This window comes from Anopheles marshallii, chromosome 2 (assembly GCF_943734725.1).
Source record: "Anopheles marshallii chromosome 2, idAnoMarsDA_429_01, whole genome shotgun sequence".
NCBI lineage: Eukaryota > Metazoa > Arthropoda > Insecta > Diptera > Culicidae > Anopheles > Anopheles marshallii.
In genome coordinates, this window is record NC_071326.1 from 7646550 (window position 1) to 7664160 (window position 17611).

At 44.8% G+C, this 17611-nt stretch overlaps 6 protein-coding genes across 6 annotated transcripts; 3 read left to right on the top strand and 3 right to left on the bottom strand.

Annotated features, from left to right (window-relative positions):
• The first annotated feature begins 474 nt into the window (after window positions 1-474).
• Window positions 475-1429, top strand: LOC128707093 (tetratricopeptide repeat protein 1). Its single transcript, XM_053802040.1, has 2 exons — window positions 475-1067; window positions 1138-1429. Exons 1-2 carry the CDS (start codon window positions 475-477, stop codon window positions 1427-1429), a joined length of 885 nt encoding a protein of 294 aa, XP_053658015.1.
• Window positions 1430-1907: 478 nt separating this feature from the next.
• On the bottom strand, window positions 1908-3720 carry LOC128719860 (persulfide dioxygenase ETHE1, mitochondrial). Its single transcript, XM_053813499.1, has 5 exons — window positions 3475-3720; window positions 2675-2819; window positions 2231-2597; window positions 2034-2152; window positions 1908-1966 (listed from the first exon to the last, which is right to left on the bottom strand). The coding sequence occupies exons 1-5, from the start codon at window positions 3718-3720 to the stop codon at window positions 1908-1910; spliced, it is 936 nt and encodes a 311-aa protein (XP_053669474.1).
• Window positions 3721-5166: 1446 nt separating this feature from the next.
• Window positions 5167-5717, top strand: LOC128719986 (thioredoxin, mitochondrial). The gene is made up of 2 exons (XM_053813631.1): window positions 5167-5286; window positions 5427-5717. The coding sequence occupies exons 1-2, from the start codon at window positions 5167-5169 to the stop codon at window positions 5715-5717; spliced, it is 411 nt and encodes a 136-aa protein (XP_053669606.1).
• Window positions 5718-6499: 782 nt separating this feature from the next.
• On the top strand, window positions 6500-9019 carry LOC128707472 (EF-hand domain-containing family member C2-like). Its single transcript, XM_053802424.1, has 4 exons — window positions 6500-6553; window positions 6644-7185; window positions 7257-8738; window positions 8806-9019. Exons 1-4 carry the CDS (start codon window positions 6500-6502, stop codon window positions 9017-9019), a joined length of 2292 nt encoding a protein of 763 aa, XP_053658399.1.
• Window positions 9020-9332: 313 nt separating this feature from the next.
• On the bottom strand, window positions 9333-13645 carry LOC128708152 (USP6 N-terminal-like protein). Its single transcript, XM_053803112.1, has 5 exons — window positions 12695-13645; window positions 12474-12623; window positions 12219-12389; window positions 11930-12146; window positions 9333-9841 (listed from the first exon to the last, which is right to left on the bottom strand). The coding sequence occupies exons 1-5, from the start codon at window positions 13643-13645 to the stop codon at window positions 9333-9335; spliced, it is 1998 nt and encodes a 665-aa protein (XP_053659087.1).
• LOC128708153 (uncharacterized) lies at window positions 10167-10721 on the bottom strand. Its single transcript, XM_053803114.1, has one exon. The coding sequence runs from the start codon at window positions 10719-10721 to the stop codon at window positions 10167-10169; it is 555 nt and encodes a 184-aa protein (XP_053659089.1).
• Window positions 13646-17611: the final 3966 nt, after the last annotated feature.

Here is a 17611-nt window from a genome sequence, read left to right on the forward strand (position 1 = left end):
GTTAGTAAGTAAGTAAATGAAGCAACAGTTGTTTTTTATTCATTCCGTAATATAAGCGTTTGCGCTTTTTCGCTTTCATCTACCATACATCCTTTCAAAAGACAAAATATTATATAAAAAGGAAAATGTCGTCAAATGGAAACGGTATTCTTTCGTTAAAAATTACAGCTAAAATTTGAAATTATTGCCAAGGTTCATAGGTTAACTGTGCAACCTGAATTCACCTTGAGTCTACACAAACCGTTCAAGTAATCAATCTTATCCTCTAAGCCGTTTGACAACCAACGACAACACCACACACACACATACACAGTGCTGACCAAAGAAAAAGATAAACATTTGTAGCACTCCACGAAGGGAAAACAGTAAATACCAGATCGTAACCATACGTACGTGCAAGTTCCAGAAAACTCCTCCAGTTTCAGAGCAAAAATTTCCCCCAAACACACTACATTCAGTCCCTTAGTAAGTTAAATGGGCGATAAGGTACCAGCACCAGACACATCGAGAAGCGATGACGAACAGTTCGAAGATGCACAACAAGGCAAGGAAGATTTTAACGAACGAACGGTCGATGAAGTTATCGAAAAGGTGACCGGATTGTCCACACGGAAACCACCCGATACAGATGCGGACGAGTTTGTCGACTGTGTTACCCATCCCGGGACGGAAGAAACGAAAGGTACGACAGAAACGAAAGAATCAGTCCCGCAGCGTGAATGTGACAGTGCGGTGGAACCGTTCGAGGATGATGATCTAGTAGATGAAGACTCGCAGCGGGATTATGAGTGTGGTTTATCCGAGGAGGAAAAGGACGAAAACAAAACCAAAGCGGATGAGCTGAAGCAGCAGGGAAACGAGCTGTTTAAACAGGGCGAACATTTGCAGTCGCTGGATCTGTACACGCGGGCACTTCGATTGTGTCCGCTGGATCGTACAGAAACTCGGGCCATACTTTACGCGAATCGGGCCGCAGCCAAAACGAAGCTTGATCGCAAAAAGTCCGCTCTGGATGACTGCACCAAAGCGCTAGAATACAATCCAAATTATGTAAAAGCATTGCTTAGGTAAATTGACAAAAACCATTGATTTCTGGCAAGGGCCATATTAAACCTTTCTGCACGTTCCCTTTTCCAGACGGGCGAATTTATACGAAGAGACTGACAAGTTGGACGAAAGTTTAGAGGACTATCGAAAGGTCCTGGAGCTGGAACCGAGCAATAGTGAGGCACAGGCCGCCCAAACGCGATTGCCTCCGAAAATATCGGAACGGAACGAACGACTAAAGGAAGAAATGATGGGCAAACTAAAGGACCTGGGCAACATGATTCTGCGACCATTCGGTCTATCGACGCAAAACTTTGAAATGAAGCAAGATCCACAAACGGGTTCGTACTCGATAAACTTTAACCAGGGCGCCAAACAATAATGCGCCACACAGTGGAATACGGTTTTGATGGTGATAAATGGTGTAAGTTGCTTAAGGCGCTTGTTTGTGACGCTGTAAATAATCCTCTTGTTCGTTGTGAGAAGGAGGTTAAAATTATGACACATTTCTGTGAGTCTATTTTTCATTAACTTTATTTCATGAGGGTATATAAATAAAGCAAATATAAAGCATCAAAGAAGAAAGGAACATCCTAACTGCAATGAAAAACATCGTTGATTTATTGTTGTCTTCTTCATAAATTCCTTTCAATACTCATTAATATCGTACTTTGTCGTGTGTTGTGGTTTGTTAACCAGTCCTTCCTTATCTTCTTATCAACATATTTTCCTTGGGAGACAAAAAAGGACACTATACGTGAAAAAACTGGGGCAATTCCCTGAGCAATGTACAATCAAAAGTGATGATACTGTAGGCGTTTGGGGTGTTAGATGGCACCAACACCTGTATCGGTTTTATCTCATGCCTCCTTCGGTATATCGTACAGGCCACATTCCCGATTGGCTGGGACCGCTTTATCTGTGTTTGATGATAATCGAACCAAAGCCGTCAAAGTCAGGGCGTTACACAGAAACAGAAAACTTACCAATCATTTTGGGATAAGGCAGGTTTAGGTTGTTCATCAACTCCACAAAGGCTTCCACATCCTTGGTAAGCCGGGGATTGTAACGCTTTTCTTCCGCAACAGTAGTTTCCATGTTACCTCTAAAACGTAAAAAACGACAACATAAAAATGAAATTAATCCTGCACACGACCCAAGGGACATAGTTCATCCACTTTACTTGTAATCGTGTGCTGGGAAAAGGCGGAAATTTTCCGGCAATGTAAAGATGCGCTCGTGCACGGAACGGTACAGGTTTCGAGAATCACCTTCCTGGAAGTCCGTGCGACCACAACCCCGTATTAGCAACGTATCTCCGGTAAACGCGATGCCTTGTTCCTGCACCACGAACGTCATGCAACCGTTCGTGTGTCCGGGTGTACACATTGCCTTGAGCACATGCCGTCCGAATTGAACCGTTTCATCATCCACCAGATGCTTGTCCGCCTTGGCACCACTATTTTGCGATATTACGCTTACCGTCCCTGGTAGCAGTTGCTTCAAGTATCCGGTGCCAGTTATATGATCCGCGTGCATATGAGTATTCACTGCAAGCAAAAGGTCATAATTTTATTAATTTTCCATCAAAGTGAATGTTTCGTTCTATACAGCTTTGTTTACTTACGCGCATACTTTAGCGTGAATCCAAGCTCCTTGATCAACTGAGCGTCTCGCTTTGCTTGCTCCAATACGGGATCGATCAGAATGGCCTCCTTTGTCGTGATATCCGCCAACAAGTAAGAGTAGGTATGTGATTGTTCATCAAACAACTGAAACAATCGAATCGAAGCACAGTGTTGTTTAAATAGTTATTATCGTGCATCTTCCAGTGATATGCTCAAACTATCATCGTCGTAAAGGAAATGATAAGCAAAATTAAAACATCTTCAGGGGCGGTTTTATATTAATAACATGTCTCAGCACGTATTCTGCTGTCGTTTGCTTGGATGAGGAGATTTTATCTATTGCATCAGCTTTATGAAAGCGCAGCAAACGATAAGAGCAATGTCGTTTTGTGATGCGCTCCTATCGGAAAGTGCTATTAATAGCATAAAGCAATTAATTCACTTACTTGTCGCGTTTATATCGAACCAATTAGCCATGCAATGTGCAACATTCAAGATCTGTTGCCATGGTTATTTCAAAAGCATACACAGTAGACTTCCATATGTATGTACGTAGAGCACAATCCTTCAGAAATGCAGATGAGAAGCATCATATACTGTTTGGAGCCTATTCCAATCATGACACAGCAAAACAACACGCTAATTTTGATTCTACTCAATGATACCCCTTCCACTAGGCTGATGAAATTTAACTACTAAAAACTTACTGTCCACCGAAATTATTTCGATTCAACTAAATACTACAACAAGATACTCTTGCATCAGGATGATAAATATTAAAGAACAAAAGCTAACTCACCTGTCTGAAGAAGAAATCTTCTGTGAAGGTTTTACGTGAGCCCAACATTTTTACACCCTGCGTCAATATTGCGGTCTGAGCAAAGGAACAGGTTGTCGACGACTTTATGTATGCCGCTGCACTGTTGGCGATCGTGCGCGAGACAAGCCTTGTATGCTGCTGACAGGGTAGCACAAATACACTTGCCGTCCCAGCCGTGCCCGTTGCTGCTGCTGCTCGTCGGAATCCAATGATGAGCTGTCTCATAGTTTACCTTTTTTAATAAATGCGGCACACGACGAGCACGAACGCTGATCGGAAAAACGGGAGGGAATAGGAGCACAACAGTCCATTTCAGTACGCATTGCATGCAGCCGAAAATTAAACCATTATTTAGGCGATACGCCGTATCAGGTGTTTTAGGCACTGATAAGAAAAAATATTGATTTCATCCACAAAACAACACATCTCAGCGACAAACCCAATCGAAAGTTGATAAGCGAAACATGGGAATTAGAGAAGCAGACGTGTGTTTATCTCTTCACCCTGGCGAAACACGAGCGAATGAAACTGCAACCGTAATTGGAACCTCGAAATTAAAGGCAATTGTTTCAATTGGCTTGTTCTTTGTACCGGAGCTTTCCAACCCACCAAAAAATATCGCGCTAAAGTCAACCTTTCGATTGTTTACGGTCGAAACACGAAGTCGCTAGATTAATTGCAGCTATGTAACTGAATCCTAGATGCACTAGACCACCATTATAACTGGTGATCTAATCCGGCAAATGCATTTATCTGCACGGTGATAACATAGAAAAAATGGAACGCACCTCCGCCCAGAAACAGCTGATTACGATAAATACATTTCTATTTACAAATAACGGGCGGATCTGACATCATCAAGCCAGCAGAATCTCCGTGCTGGTTTCGTGCGATTCTTCAACAATCGCGTGCCTCAATTTGTCATCCAATTTTGAGGCGGTTTTTGGGGAGAATTACCATTGAAATTAATGCCCAATGTACTAGTTACAATTTTAGGATACTATATTACTTTAATTAAAGATTGAGTTTCATGTACAATTCACTGTAGTCGATAAAAGTTCTTCAAATAAATTCGATTGACAGCTTTGACGCAACTCGCTGAAACGAACTGCCAAACGCGCTGTTCCAGTCTGCAATAACAAAAAAATATATCGTAGTGCTACCAAAACTACTCTTCGTTCGGTGCCTGTGTGTAGATTGTTTAGCTGTCCTAAACGTTTCATCTTTATCTGAGTTCATTCTAATTTCTATTTCGCTGTTGTTAGCTAGTGATTAAGCATTTGTTTTTGTTTCCTGTTGTTCTTGTATTGCAACGCACACTCCCGTTCTATGAGTCTACAGTAAGGCGGTCTACAGTAAGCAGAAAAACGAAGCCAGCACTACAGTGAAATAAAAGGTACTTAACATTGCCGGATCCGGAAGAACTGAGTCGTTTTAGCTTCAACGAAACAGAGCAAACGGTGTTCTGTTTTGCGGATGGGATACTAAAATCTAACCATTGCCTTGTTTTATGTAATGCAGCTATTATAAAAAGATACTGCGTGATTAGCATACACATCGTTCGACAAATGTGTGTAACAGAAGACCGTGCGCTGTATAACGCATGTGCCATGGCATTCACTATCTTTCCTTTTTCGGTTCCTTCCTAGCGGCGAGAGATAACAAAACACAATGCTCCGTATCTTTCGCAATGCCATACTGGACAAACGCATCACCCGCAAGACGTTCTCCTTCTCGGCTGTTGCGGCCAAGCGCTACGTCATAAAAGATCACTACGAGTTCGATCAGAAGGTAAACACACCACGGGGTGGGAGGAGATTTCTGCTTGCGAAGGTCACAAACAAACAGCTGATAGTCTACAAGCCAATGTCCGACCTTGAGTGGTTTATTTACCTTTAGCTTAACCCTTGCCGTTTCTTTACTCTCGACAGGTAATAAACAGTGACAACCCGGTGATCGTAAACTTTCATGCTGAATGGTGCGATCCGTGTAAAATACTTACGCCAAAAATGACCGAACTGCTGGAACCATCAGACGAGATCGATCTGGCAATCGTGGATGTGGACGATAATGCGGAACTGGTACATACGTTCGAGGTGAAAGCGGTTCCAGCAATTCTTGCCTTCCGAAACGGTGTGGTGGTAGACAAATTTATCGGTCTCGTAGATGCGAATATGATTGAGAATTTGATTGGTAAATTGACCAAAAAAAAGGCCACCTAAATCGCGACCTGTTAGAAAGCTATCGGACAGACTGCGTGGAGTGAGTGCCAACACACACGTGTTTGTGTTACGAAAGTGGGTCCATTTTAAAAAGAAGATGCATTACAAAACAGTTAGCTTGTTTTAAGGATGGCACAAAACGACTACGAGAGGCGTGTACGGCGTTTCGTTAGATTTACGCGCGGATAGCTACTAACCACATAGGATACAACACCAACAAAAAGAATGACCCTAGCATGGTAAACGGAATTGGGGAAATAGTGACAAAAGAACGTGTGCATTCGAGGGTTCGGGTGGTGGTTCAAGCCACTCTCCATTTTAGCACTCTTCTCTACTACGATAGGCATTGTGATGTACAGTGATCGATTTTATTGTTTTCTGTAAGTGTCCACCTGGTGAAACGATTTTATTTTTTAATTTACGATCGAAAATATACGGGAAAACGAAACGAAAAGCACACGTTTTCTATTTTTCAATCAGTTACATTCAATTCTCTATTTCGAGTTGTTATTCCCTTCGCTGCTGAGATGAAATTGTTTCCATATTTCTTGCATTGTTTGTGTGCCATTGTATCACTGCTACTAGATTCGCTCCTACACATTCCTGTGCGTTGCTACGCATGCCCCTCGCGACGCTGAGTAACCGAACGTTACCAACAGTTACTACTAGCAACGATTATTTATCGTCAAAATGCTACCACATCTAGTTCGCTATCACACGGTCGGTAGAGAGGTCCGTCTTTTCTTGAATTCCCGAAAGATCTTCCAAGCCGCTTTGGTACAATGATGCTGCGGTGCTCTGGATTGCCATTTCTGCCCGGTAACACATTTCAGGACGTGAGTTCACCAATTCTGCACATTGGCCACTGACGTCACAATTAGCTCATCTAATCTCGATTTACGCAACACACTGCATTGCCGCTAAAGATTGGTCGCTCCAAGTTTCACAAATCACACCACTTTGATCAGCGCAATCAGGTGTGCATTCTGGTCGATGCCAAACGGCCCGGTATCGGTGGAACACCGCTGCTTGCGACCGACACGCCTGAATACACGCTGCCTTCGCTTTACCCACCATCATATGGCCCAGCCCGTCCGGGTTGGTTAGAGTACGATCGGCAGGTGTTGTGTTTCTATGGATACTTTCAGGAAACGCTCGGTAACGTGGACCGCATACCGTACCAGATCCGGAAGGTGCGCATCCTGTACTATCTCGAGGACGAAACGATGCAGGTAAGCGAACCGCGAACTCTTAACTCCGGCATACCGCAAGGTTGCCTGGTAACACGCCAACGCATACCAAGACCTCCGCCGTATGACAGTGAGTTCACCTCGCTGCTTGACCTAAACATCAACCATACGGTGCAGCTGTTCGATCGGGTCTACACCATCACTGGGTGTGATGAGTTTACGCGCCGGTTCCTCAACCGGTTGGGTGTCGCCGTACCGGGAGCAATTGAACAGCCGTGGTAAGTAGGTGTTGGAAGAGTGAATTGCCGAAATTCTTCTGTTACTAACAAATTCTCCCATCGAATCCTAGCGATCCCGCCACCGACCTTCGAAAGCAGCAAGATTCGGCGAAGATGGCCAGACGGCCCGCATACAAAATTGATACGTTGGGCAAATTTCTCCAGTACGACCGGAAGGTCCTCCGGTTCAAGGGTGTTTGGGACGATCGTGGCAGCGTGTTCGGGGACGTACACGAGCTGGACGTGCTGTATCATCTCAGTGACGATACGTGCGAAATTAAGGAGAAGCTGCCTGTCAACTCGGGCCGTGATTCGAACGGAATGTTTCTGCGACGGGGCCGATTGCCGAAAACCTTCGACCATCTACCATCGATGGGCGAAAGTACGCCGGTAATGGTGCTCAATGTTGTCGGTGGGGGCTTAAAAGGGGGTCGTTACTTAACCGATTGTGTTGGCATTGGCAAATCGGATGGGAATTACTACCGTGATACCGATCTGCGCATTGGGGCGCGAATTAATGTGTACGGCCGGATGGTGCTCCTAACCGGGTGCGATCGATTCACCGAGAGTTACTACCGCGAGATGTACGGGTTGGAAGATTTCACACCCCTGTACGGGTACAGTGCACCCCGGGAACAGTTTGTGCATAGCCGGCGCATGGAACGCGAACTGCCACCGTTTAATGGTTGGGGTACACACGAAGATTCCGAGGGCAACTGTCTAACGCTCGAACCAAAACCACCCAAAATTAACTTCCGTAAGTTTGTCGTGTACGATCGGTGCAGTTTGCGGTTTGGTGCCCGCATGATATCGAACATACGGGAGAATAATGATCGGTTCTTCGTGATCAATTACTATCTCAGCGATGATACGATTTCGGTGTACGAAATTCCTATTCGCAACTCTGGCTTTCTGGGCGGGGAATTCATCAAACGGCGCAGGCTGTTCCTTCCCGCACAGGATCCCTACTGCGCTGAACGGCCCGCCTGTTACGGGCCAGAACATTTCTATCTGGGCGCGAACGTACGTCTCCAGGATCATCAGTTCCACATTACGAATGCTGATATTTATGCGCTGCGCTTCATGGAGCTCCACTGCGAAGAGTTCCCGCTGTCGAACTTGGGCAAGATTGTGCGTAAGCTGCGCGATGCGATGCAACCGCAGTACAAACAGTACGTGGCCAAGCATATGGCGAAGGTAACGCAGATGAAAATTGACGGCCGTACGGTTAGCACGATCCCGTACGAGGGACTGCGGGAAATACTGATCGAGCTGCTCGGTGATCGTATCGTCGATCAGGAGATCGTGACGCTGTGTCGGTTGTTTTCCGCCGAGTCGGAACAACCTGACCCGTGCGACCGGGAACTGGTCCGGTCGGCGGTACATGCCGAGCTGAACCGTGCCCTGTGGAGTGATCTGGACCGCACGAAGGAACACATCTACCATCTGGAACCAATCAATGCCGAATGGTTGACACCGCAGCGCATGCGTACCATCGTGAAGGCCTGCAAGATACCGCTGGATAGTGTGCTAGTCGATAAGATGCTGCTAGTGTAAGAGGCTTTAAAGAGAATTCCCTTCGTAAATTATAGACTTTTTTCTTTTTGTTTCCATTTGCAGATTAAACAAAAATGATGAAGGCCACATTTCGACGGCAGATTTTCTCACGATGCTGGATCCGTCCGCCATTTCCAGCAAACCGATACAACCACTTAATATAAAGCACGATGTGTGCCACTTCACCCCGTATCGTGTAACTGGGAAGCTGGTCAACTGGGATGAACTCTTGGCACACATCGACCTGGAACGGACACTGACGAACCAAACATCCTAAACCATATCTTAACCTCTTCACTAAATTATTTGTGTGCGTACGTGTTTGTGTGTGTGTGTGCATTTTTGATTTTTGTAACTGAAAAATACATACTTCACTTGCTAAATCTTCATTCACAAATGTACGTTTTATTCACACCGTGTAAAGTTGGAAACATTCCGCAATTCACCACTACGCAAACGCTACTACTGGGTATAGTTATCTTACACAGTTTGCTCCTTAAACCGGAATAAAGAAGTTAAGAAGAGTATGTTTCCTCCCTGCAGCAGTTTTCTGGCAGTGTGAGCATTACTATTACCAGCAGCAGATTGTTTTAGAAAGACAGCTGCTTTTCGGTTAGTTCGTCTTCATCTTCCTCGTCAATGGTTTGCTGGTCGGACGATTGCAATATCAGCGGGTCTGTTTGACCATTTTGTGCCGGATCAGCTAAAGATTGGAGTAACATTGGTTCCAACTCCTCCGCTAACTCTTCGACGTGACCGTTGGACGTATTATCTCCCGCATCTTTATCGACCATCATCTTCACTGATAGATTGGGGTCAACTTCATTATCATCATCATCGTCCAACATCAGCTCGACGGCTGCTCCATAAGAGGAAAGTTCCTCGTCCGACAGCTGGGCGGCTAACTGGTCAAGCATCAGGACGGCCGATGCTGTCCCGGCGGGTGGCAGATCGCGACCACTTTGCTGCTGTCCCGATGTTTGCAACCGGAATATATCACAGGTACGGTCGTACGACGTTAGGCTGATGTCGTTTGTTGAGGTTACGGATGTTCCGGTCAGCGAATGCTTTGTTATGCTTCCACCATCCATGTCTGATACTGCAAGGAAATGGATTATGGTTGATTAGTCTGTGGTACATATGCAGGGTTTATTCCGATTCTACTTGCCTCTGCTGCAAAACACTTGAAAACGCTAATATAATCAGAATATTCATGGAACAAAAGCAGCTCACATGATAAAATGGGTTGAGTCCCAACAAAAAAAAAAGGATAATTCATGCAATACTTTTAACTACAACTTCTAATGCCTGCTTACTAGCAATAAAACAAAAAAAAAACAAATAAAAATACTTCAACTAAACCGGTTCGAACGACTCTGTCGAATAGAATTATGCTTTATTTCCTAGCATCGTTACGTAGCGTTTTAGCACACTTTCCTCGCGTCGTAACACAAGCATTCGGAGATCGGTAGCGGCGGAAACGGATTTTTATACGCCTCAGAAAACGACGGTACCGGTGGTTCCGGTTTCACACAATCGCGCACCGGCAATGCGGCCTCACATTTCGGTGGAAACTTTACCTTGCCACAGCCGGGCACCTGGACACGCATGCACAGATCTTCCTTGATTTTGATGCACTCCGGTGCCTCGATGCTGGGTGCCGGTGTCGTACAACTTGTTTTCTTCAGAACCGGTTCTCGCTTACGGCGTGGGATGTTCAACAGCGCGACATCGTCGCAGCTGAATTGGCGCGGTTTCGGCGGATCTGGACACGGGCGCCACATCTGCGGACTCAACACCTGCAACCGTTTCGGGGTCGTTTCTTCGAATATCCCCAAATCACGCGCACGATCTTCGCATATTTTCTGCTTGCACTTTTCGCTTGTGGCAGCAGCTTTTGATGGAACTCTCGACGACATTGGTCGTGCTTTAGGCAACATACCCAGGTGGCCGATGATTTCCTTTACGAAGCGGTACATTTTTCACAATTCAAATCCGACTGAACAAAACAAAACTAGAGGAATTTTCTGCAATTTCCGTGGCCGTGAATATAGATGGGTTCACTAAGAATTTGGTTAATGTAGACTTTAAATTTTGCTCTCGCCACTTGCAACGAACTGAAATCGAATGAACACACTAGCGAATTAGGCTGCAGAAGCTGTAATTGTCGATGGCTGCTAAGATGGAAACGTAAAAATGAGTTTGGTTAGATTTGAAGGTGTGCCAAGTATGTGCACAACGCAAGGGTTTATTTTGAGTATTTGTAGCGAGTTTGTATCGCATCTGTTGCCTCCCTATATTCTCCTATATTAGCAAAGCTACCAGGAGCATCGAACACAACTGCTAAACGTTAGTGCCTTACAAGCGTGTACTTTCTTCGATAATTCTATCGTTATCACAATAGTCATCAAACGAATCAATGATGACGAGGGAATTTAAGCTGGTCGCCAACGAGGTACCTGTGTCGAACGTGGTGAAACTCTGAATTGTACGCAGGGAGCTGGTACTAACGCCTGAGCACATCACGAAGGGCCACAGAACAGTTTGAGGTAGGGAAATGGGTGAAACATAAAAATAAATGAAAAAAAAGGTTACAATTGGATGATAATGTAGTCCAACATAGACCGCCGCATGTAGGTTCTCTAGCATCATTCGATGGTTAGACTGCGAGTACACATATACACCATTACCTTTGACTATTCGCGAGTTCTTTGGCAACCTTTGCAACCCTGCATGGTTAGCGGCAGAGCAATACAGGTGTGATGTTAGAAGAAAAATACAATTACGTTAGTCGAAGCTTTTCCACTGTGTGTTGGGCATTGCGGTTGCTTTCTAGCTTTTTACTTCCAAAACCACGTTTTATACGGATCACACCGCGCAGAAGCACTTTTACTTTGGATGTATTATTTTCAAATGTTAAACAATTTTTCAATAACCGGATTGAACAATTTCGTTACTATGCAAAAATGACAACATGCAGCAATACTAGTTATCGATATGCAAATAAAAGATTCTAACATGAAAACTACGAAGCTTTAAATGAAAGCGTTAACAGAAACGAATTAACTATTTGAAACGCGTTCAAAATACCTTTTGCATGCGCTAATCTAAACCATGAACAAACAAAAAAGCCAAAGCAAATAAGCAATTCGCACATGCCACCGATAGCAGAACGCTGCACACTAACCTGTTTGCAGTTGGCTCACGGTGTCTTCCGTAATATCATCGTAATCTTTCTCCGTGCGTTCGTCATCCTCCTCCTCCGGTGCCGTTGCGGTCCGATCCCTTACAACCTCCCCATTATTGTACTGTTCGTCCTCTTCGTTTTTCGATTCCGTGCGATACAGCACCGTTTCTTTCAGTGTTATTTCTCGCTCCGAAAACTGCTCATTACGGTGACCAATCTGTGAATGAGCGTTTGTTTGTACTGTTAGTAAATAGTTACGTTTGAAAAAATGAGCTCAATCTCTGTTTACCCTCGCCTTTGCCGATGGTTCAACCGTCTGTCCCCGTGGCAAGGTGGGAAGCTCGTTAGCGGAAGCTGGGGGCATGTTAAGCAGCTTTAGCTTCTTCAGCTCATCCATCGAATTCTGAAGAACCTTTATCACAGAGTCATCGTCATAGCCGAACTGTTTGTGTAACGATGTCTACGAGATAAATACAGGAGATAAATATAATGGAGAATCCTTCTGGTAATTAAACATACGATAAAATTGTGTATTTATACCAACCTGCAGGAAATCCGTCACCTGATCCATGTCTTTCATTCGAATAATCTTGTTTTTGTGAATTTTCAGTATAGTGTAAGCCATTGCGGTAAGTACACGTTCACCAAACATCATATAAATATCCCACACACGCAAACAGAGACTGAAAGGTATCTGAAAATGTAAAATACAGCCATTATAGTACAGTATACAGTAGACTACTCCCCCGGACTGGTAATACATACCCGTTCGATAAAGATAACAAAAAACCATTTCAGTGAATACAGTACGGAATGTACCTCGTGCTTGTCCAGGTGTTTCTTCAGCTTAGGCAAACACTTGGTGAGGATTTTATCGTGATGCGCCAAAAATCGCATCAACTTCGGGAAGCCCACAATGTACAGGCCATGCATAGCGTACCGTGGATGGGTCATCAGCACATCCAACGCCCAGAACGTATCTTCCTCGTCGAAGTACATCAGCAGTACCGCTGCTACTGTCGACATACCCTGACAGTAGCCGATTTCGGTATTGTACATACTGTACGCGGCCAGTACGCGAAATAAACTTTGTTGCTTCACACTGTACCGTTCGCGATAGAACAGGTGGTTCCGGAACTGCCGGTTCACGTCGAAATCGATTTGCCGTATGTCCGGGCTATGCCGACGGGCACATTCCAGCATCTGCTCGTACATGCCCATGTTCTCTTTTATCTGACGATCAAGTTCGAGCAGTTTGCGCCAGATTGGGGAACGCATCCGATCCGGGATGCCTTTCATGACGCGGCGGCGAAGATTTTCCTTCGTGGCAGCGCTGGTCCAGTTTTTGTTCATCTTTACCCACTTCTTTACACGCTCCATCTCGATCTTGTGCTGTAGCTGCTCCGTCTCCTTTGACTGTTTCGGTGCGACCGGATGCAGAAAGCCGTACCGATCGGCCTGTGTGTACACCTCAAACAACGGATCCTCCCACGCATCGATATTGTCACACTTACGTCCCTGGTCATAGCGCAGGAATATCTCATCCCGTTCCGCGTTAGCACGCTCTAGCAGCAGCAACTCCTCGTCAGTCATCGCCGTGCATCCAACGACGACTGCGTCCCGGATCTGACACTGTTCTGTCGTTGCTGCGGTGGGCGCTTCCCGCTGTTTCTGTTGCTGGTCTGACGACAAGCCGTACCGATCGTACCTGGTCATGGACGGATGGCCGTATGCAATCCCGTCCCACCGATTGCTGCTGTTGCTGAGGTACGGTAATACTGGCTGGAAGGATTATCTGTGGCGCGATGTGTTCTGGCAAGATCAGCATTGCTCGCTGGCACATTTTTCCATACACCGTCCAGATGCTACAGGACGCAGCTGGACCACCCTGGGTGTCGCGTTTTATCGACACACACGGTGAAGTTTAGGCCCTGCCGGGAGGGACACTAGCCAAATGGTACGAGCTCCGCCTTATCTGAAGTGAGCTAAAACGGTAGAGTAAAACAGACATTATTACTCTGGAATTCATGAATTAACCGAGCATTAATCGATCTATTTGGCTGTTGGTAGAATCTTATTTGATGATTCATTCGTCGTGAATTGTGTTGTGTACCCAAAAATGATAAAAAAAACCCATGAGCCCATATATTTTATTCCTTATGCCATTTAAAATGTTAAATGATTATTATCCCGTTTTTGGTAGCGGGAAAAATCATTCATAATTCATAAGCTAAAGCTGCACTTATCACGTGCAAAGGGGCGTAAATAATGAGCTGCCCATTGGCCAAGCCGGGTGCACAATCGATTTCGTTCTTCGTTACAGTTTAACGAACAGTTAAACAAGCTGCTTGAAAAGCAAGCATACACGTTAGCGGAGGCTGACCTTCTCTCGTTGCATTTATTGTGAAAATATCAGGTAGACACTCACGTGCTTTTAGAAAGGTCATTCCAATTTATTTAAAAGAAAAGCTAGTGTCCGAGCAGTATTCTCATTTGAAATTGTATTCAATCAAGAGTACTTTAAAAAATAAATTACAGGATAAAACAATAAAATTTTAGCATTTATTTCCGCTTCTTCATCTTCTGAATAAACCCGAATTTCGTTTCGTCTGGCGTTTTGTCAAAACTAATTGAAATCTAAAAATATTTCGAGAAAAGATACTGAAGATCTTGTACTAGTCGTAGCTTATTTCGAAAATTCCAATCTTTGACGAATTCGCGAAAGTGAAAAGTTCTAAAAGGGATTTTTGACAGACAATTTGTCCGGAAACAAAAGATATTTTTAGAAAGTGCAAGGTACTCTTTCGGCCGCAACTTCGTGATTTGCATTGCAATAAAAATGATTTTTTCAGTGTAGTGTTGGATCTTTTCGAACTGAGCTGATTGTACATCTCCCCTTAACCCGGATGCAATATCGATTATAAGTAACTTTTCAATGCTCATCGATCGCATCGATCTCGTCGCTAGGGTGTCGGCGAATGGAAAACAATCCACGGCATCCTATGACCAGTTGCATCGTTGGGTTTTTTTCTCTATATCCCTCGCATGATGCATTGCTCTAAAGCAGTATGGCACCATGCCAACATTATGTATGCTCTGCGTCGTCTGTGTTGCTGCTGGCCGTAACACTTTCGCTTCCGTATCTTTAATCCAACTGACTGCGGTACGACGCTCGTCAAAGCGTTACGTGTCCCGGGCAAACGCTTGTGCACAATTCGCACGTTTATTCCATTTCGTTTGCGCTTTAATTTGTCTCGAATTCAAAAGCCGGCGAACCGTGAGAGATTTTGCCATGGGCCGACGTGACTGCCCGGCGACGCTGCTTTGTTTTGCGATACGATGTGATATTTTAGTATTAGTTCGTGGATGAGGCACGAATTGTGCGAAACTCCGCGCGGCCTGCCAGCGGTCGATGGTGGCGAATTGCTGGTTAGCTGTTGCATTATCATGCAGCAGTAACCTTGACTGCCGCCACGGTGCGGGAAAACATAAATTTCCAGACCCGAACCGCTGGGCCGGTTGACCAGATTCCATTATGCAATGCCTACTTTGGTCGAAGCTATTTATGAAAGAGCATGTAATGTGTGTTGCTTGTGAGAGAATTGGAACAAAGCATGGGCTTTTGCAAATGTTGCGCTAAAACAAAGATCAATATTGGAATAAACACGAAAATCATCGATAAAAAGTGACAAAAAAAGCTTCTCAGAGATGCGACACTCTTCTGAAAATGAGCAACAACCCATTACACCACTCATGCTCATCAACAACGCATACACATCGATCATCTTTTAAGGGTCATCTGCTTGTCCAAACCGAGGGCATATGGAGCAATATCGAGCCAAACAGCAAAACACAACACTATCAAGGTAGTAAGATGGCACGTGAAAGTTTCTTCACCACGGTGTAGCCACGATGTTGCACGCATCGGTTACTGGCCATAAATGCCGGTCAACGAAAAGTGACCGCAGCTGCACTTTATCCTTGATTGGTTTTGTCGTTTATAACGCTACCGCGAATAGTTTATGCTGTGTTGCCCGTTTGGGCTCCCACATTTGTCCGGCGTACGGTGTAAAGCGAAATATAGTAACGAAAGACCCTTTTCTGCAGAAGGCTCAGAACTGCTCAGGAGCAGCTGTTCCTGGGGAGTTATTAACGACCATTACGGAGGTTTTCGACGGCATAAGGCTTCCCTGCTGGGAAGTAATGCGTACGCTTATGGTGTCTGGCTTTTTACACCTTTTCTTCAACAGCAGGTGCAAAATCCACAACCCGGGCGTTGTTGGCTGCGAGAGATGACCGGTGTAGGGTGGTATGAAAGCAAACAAACACCAGGAATCACACATACACGGTTAGCTGGCATACCACAAACACGCTACATTTCTTTGTCTGGCACTGCAACCCAGCATCTTATTTGTGATATTTTCACAAACAGCAGCTGTTTATCTTATCTATCACTTGGCCGCAATCACATTAGCGTCAAAAATCGCGAGCAAGTGAACGAACGCGGAAAGAATGCGGAACTGGCGGGGCACAAACAGTCGTGAAAGGTTAAAGCAGCACCGCATTTTGCTGCTGGGTGCTTGGCCGATGACGTACTCGTGGCATCGTTTTCACAACTATTGCTTACAGCATCAAAATTCCGGTTATGCAAAGTATTAGTCTGGTATCGGTAACACTATTCGAACCCAATAGCGGGTTGGTTTGGTAACAGAACTGGATATTTCTATGAAATGCGATTGCGATACACCAACAATATGTACACTACGTACACACGGCCGTTCCAGGCAAGATAATGGACATCTGTGGACCGGTAATTATTGCTACCAGGTATCACCATCCAAAGGGCGCTTGGCTGGCGTAGTATGTGTGGCAGGCGTTGCCACTAGCAACGAACTTTTACGATAAGGGTAGCACAACGGTGATGATGGTTTGCGAAATTCTTTCCCGTCCACCGCGTTCCGCATCCGTTCCGCACTGCTTCTGACCGACCGTGGATCATTTGTGTTTCATGGCGCGCAGTTTCCGACGTGTAGGCGTTATCGAATTTTGGCGAGCCTAAAACACGTATGCGGCAAGACGTCAAAGATAGTCAAAGATCAAATGCACGAAAAACACACACGGGATACACCAGCTAACATGCTTTGTTTCTTATCTACACGACACGCAGAATGCCTTTTTCTCCCGCGTTTGTTTTGGGGTGAAACACTTTCGTAGAACAACTTTGCGTATTATTAAAAGAACTTTTTCAAACGCTCCCTTTCATCTGAGGTGAGAAATTATCATTCAATCACAACACTCACTTACCAAACACTTCTTTTTCACTAGTTCCACTCCACTTTCACAGCACAAACACTGCAAAATTTGTACAAACAGCAACACAACAATACGCGTCCGACGTACGAAAAAGTTTACAACACACAACTCAACCTCGTTCATCCGTGCTCTTTCATTTCAGCTTCCCCGGATATTCGCACATCACGGTTGCTTCGTAGACTGTTGTCATTCGTTGGGACAAAGGTAAATACAGTCGAATGCAAACGGCATTTTAACGAATAAATTGATAAAATTACACACATTTATGCATAGTAAGCCACTAAACAAGCATGATAAAAATTCCGTAGTAATAATGTGAAAAAACCCACGAAAAATTATTAAGTTATTTTTAAATTGCTGCAAGAAATC

Bases quoted from the DNA above. Each gene is read 5' to 3' on its own strand.
- LOC128708152 (XM_053803112.1), bottom strand. From the start codon at position 13,645: ATGACCAGGTACGATCGGTACGGCTTGTCGTCAGACCAGCAACAGAAA. The intron at 12,624-12,694 runs GTATGTATTACC...TTACATTTTCAG, and splicing joins TTGTTATCTTTATCGAACGG to ATACCTTTCAGTCTCTGTTT. The intron at 9,842-11,929 runs GTTAGTGTGCAG...ATTTCCTTGCAG, and splicing joins CGTGAGCCAACTGCAAACAG to TATCAGACATGGATGGTGGA.
- LOC128708153 (XM_053803114.1), bottom strand. From the start codon at position 10,721: ATGTACCGCTTCGTAAAGGAAATCATCGGCCACCTGGGTATGTTGCCT.
- LOC128707472 (XM_053802424.1), top strand. From the start codon at position 6,500: ATGATGCTGCGGTGCTCTGGATTGCCATTTCTGCCCGGTAACACATTT. The intron at 6,554-6,643 runs GTGAGTTCACCA...TTGCCGCTAAAG, and splicing joins CCGGTAACACATTTCAGGAC to ATTGGTCGCTCCAAGTTTCA. The intron at 7,186-7,256 runs GTAAGTAGGTGT...ATCGAATCCTAG, and splicing joins GGAGCAATTGAACAGCCGTG to CGATCCCGCCACCGACCTTC.
- LOC128707093 (XM_053802040.1), top strand. From the start codon at position 475: ATGGGCGATAAGGTACCAGCACCAGACACATCGAGAAGCGATGACGAA. The intron at 1,068-1,137 runs GTAAATTGACAA...TCCCTTTTCCAG, and splicing joins TATGTAAAAGCATTGCTTAG to ACGGGCGAATTTATACGAAG.
- LOC128719986 (XM_053813631.1), top strand. From the start codon at position 5,167: ATGCTCCGTATCTTTCGCAATGCCATACTGGACAAACGCATCACCCGC. The intron at 5,287-5,426 runs GTAAACACACCA...TACTCTCGACAG, and splicing joins ACTACGAGTTCGATCAGAAG to GTAATAAACAGTGACAACCC.
- LOC128719860 (XM_053813499.1), bottom strand. From the start codon at position 3,720: ATGAGACAGCTCATCATTGGATTCCGACGAGCAGCAGCAGCAACGGGC. The intron at 2,598-2,674 runs GTAAGTAAACAA...TTTTGCTTGCAG, and splicing joins ATTCACGCTAAAGTATGCGC to TGAATACTCATATGCACGCG. The intron at 1,967-2,033 runs GTAAGTTTTCTG...CATCAAACACAG, and splicing joins GCCTTATCCCAAAATGATTG to ATAAAGCGGTCCCAGCCAAT.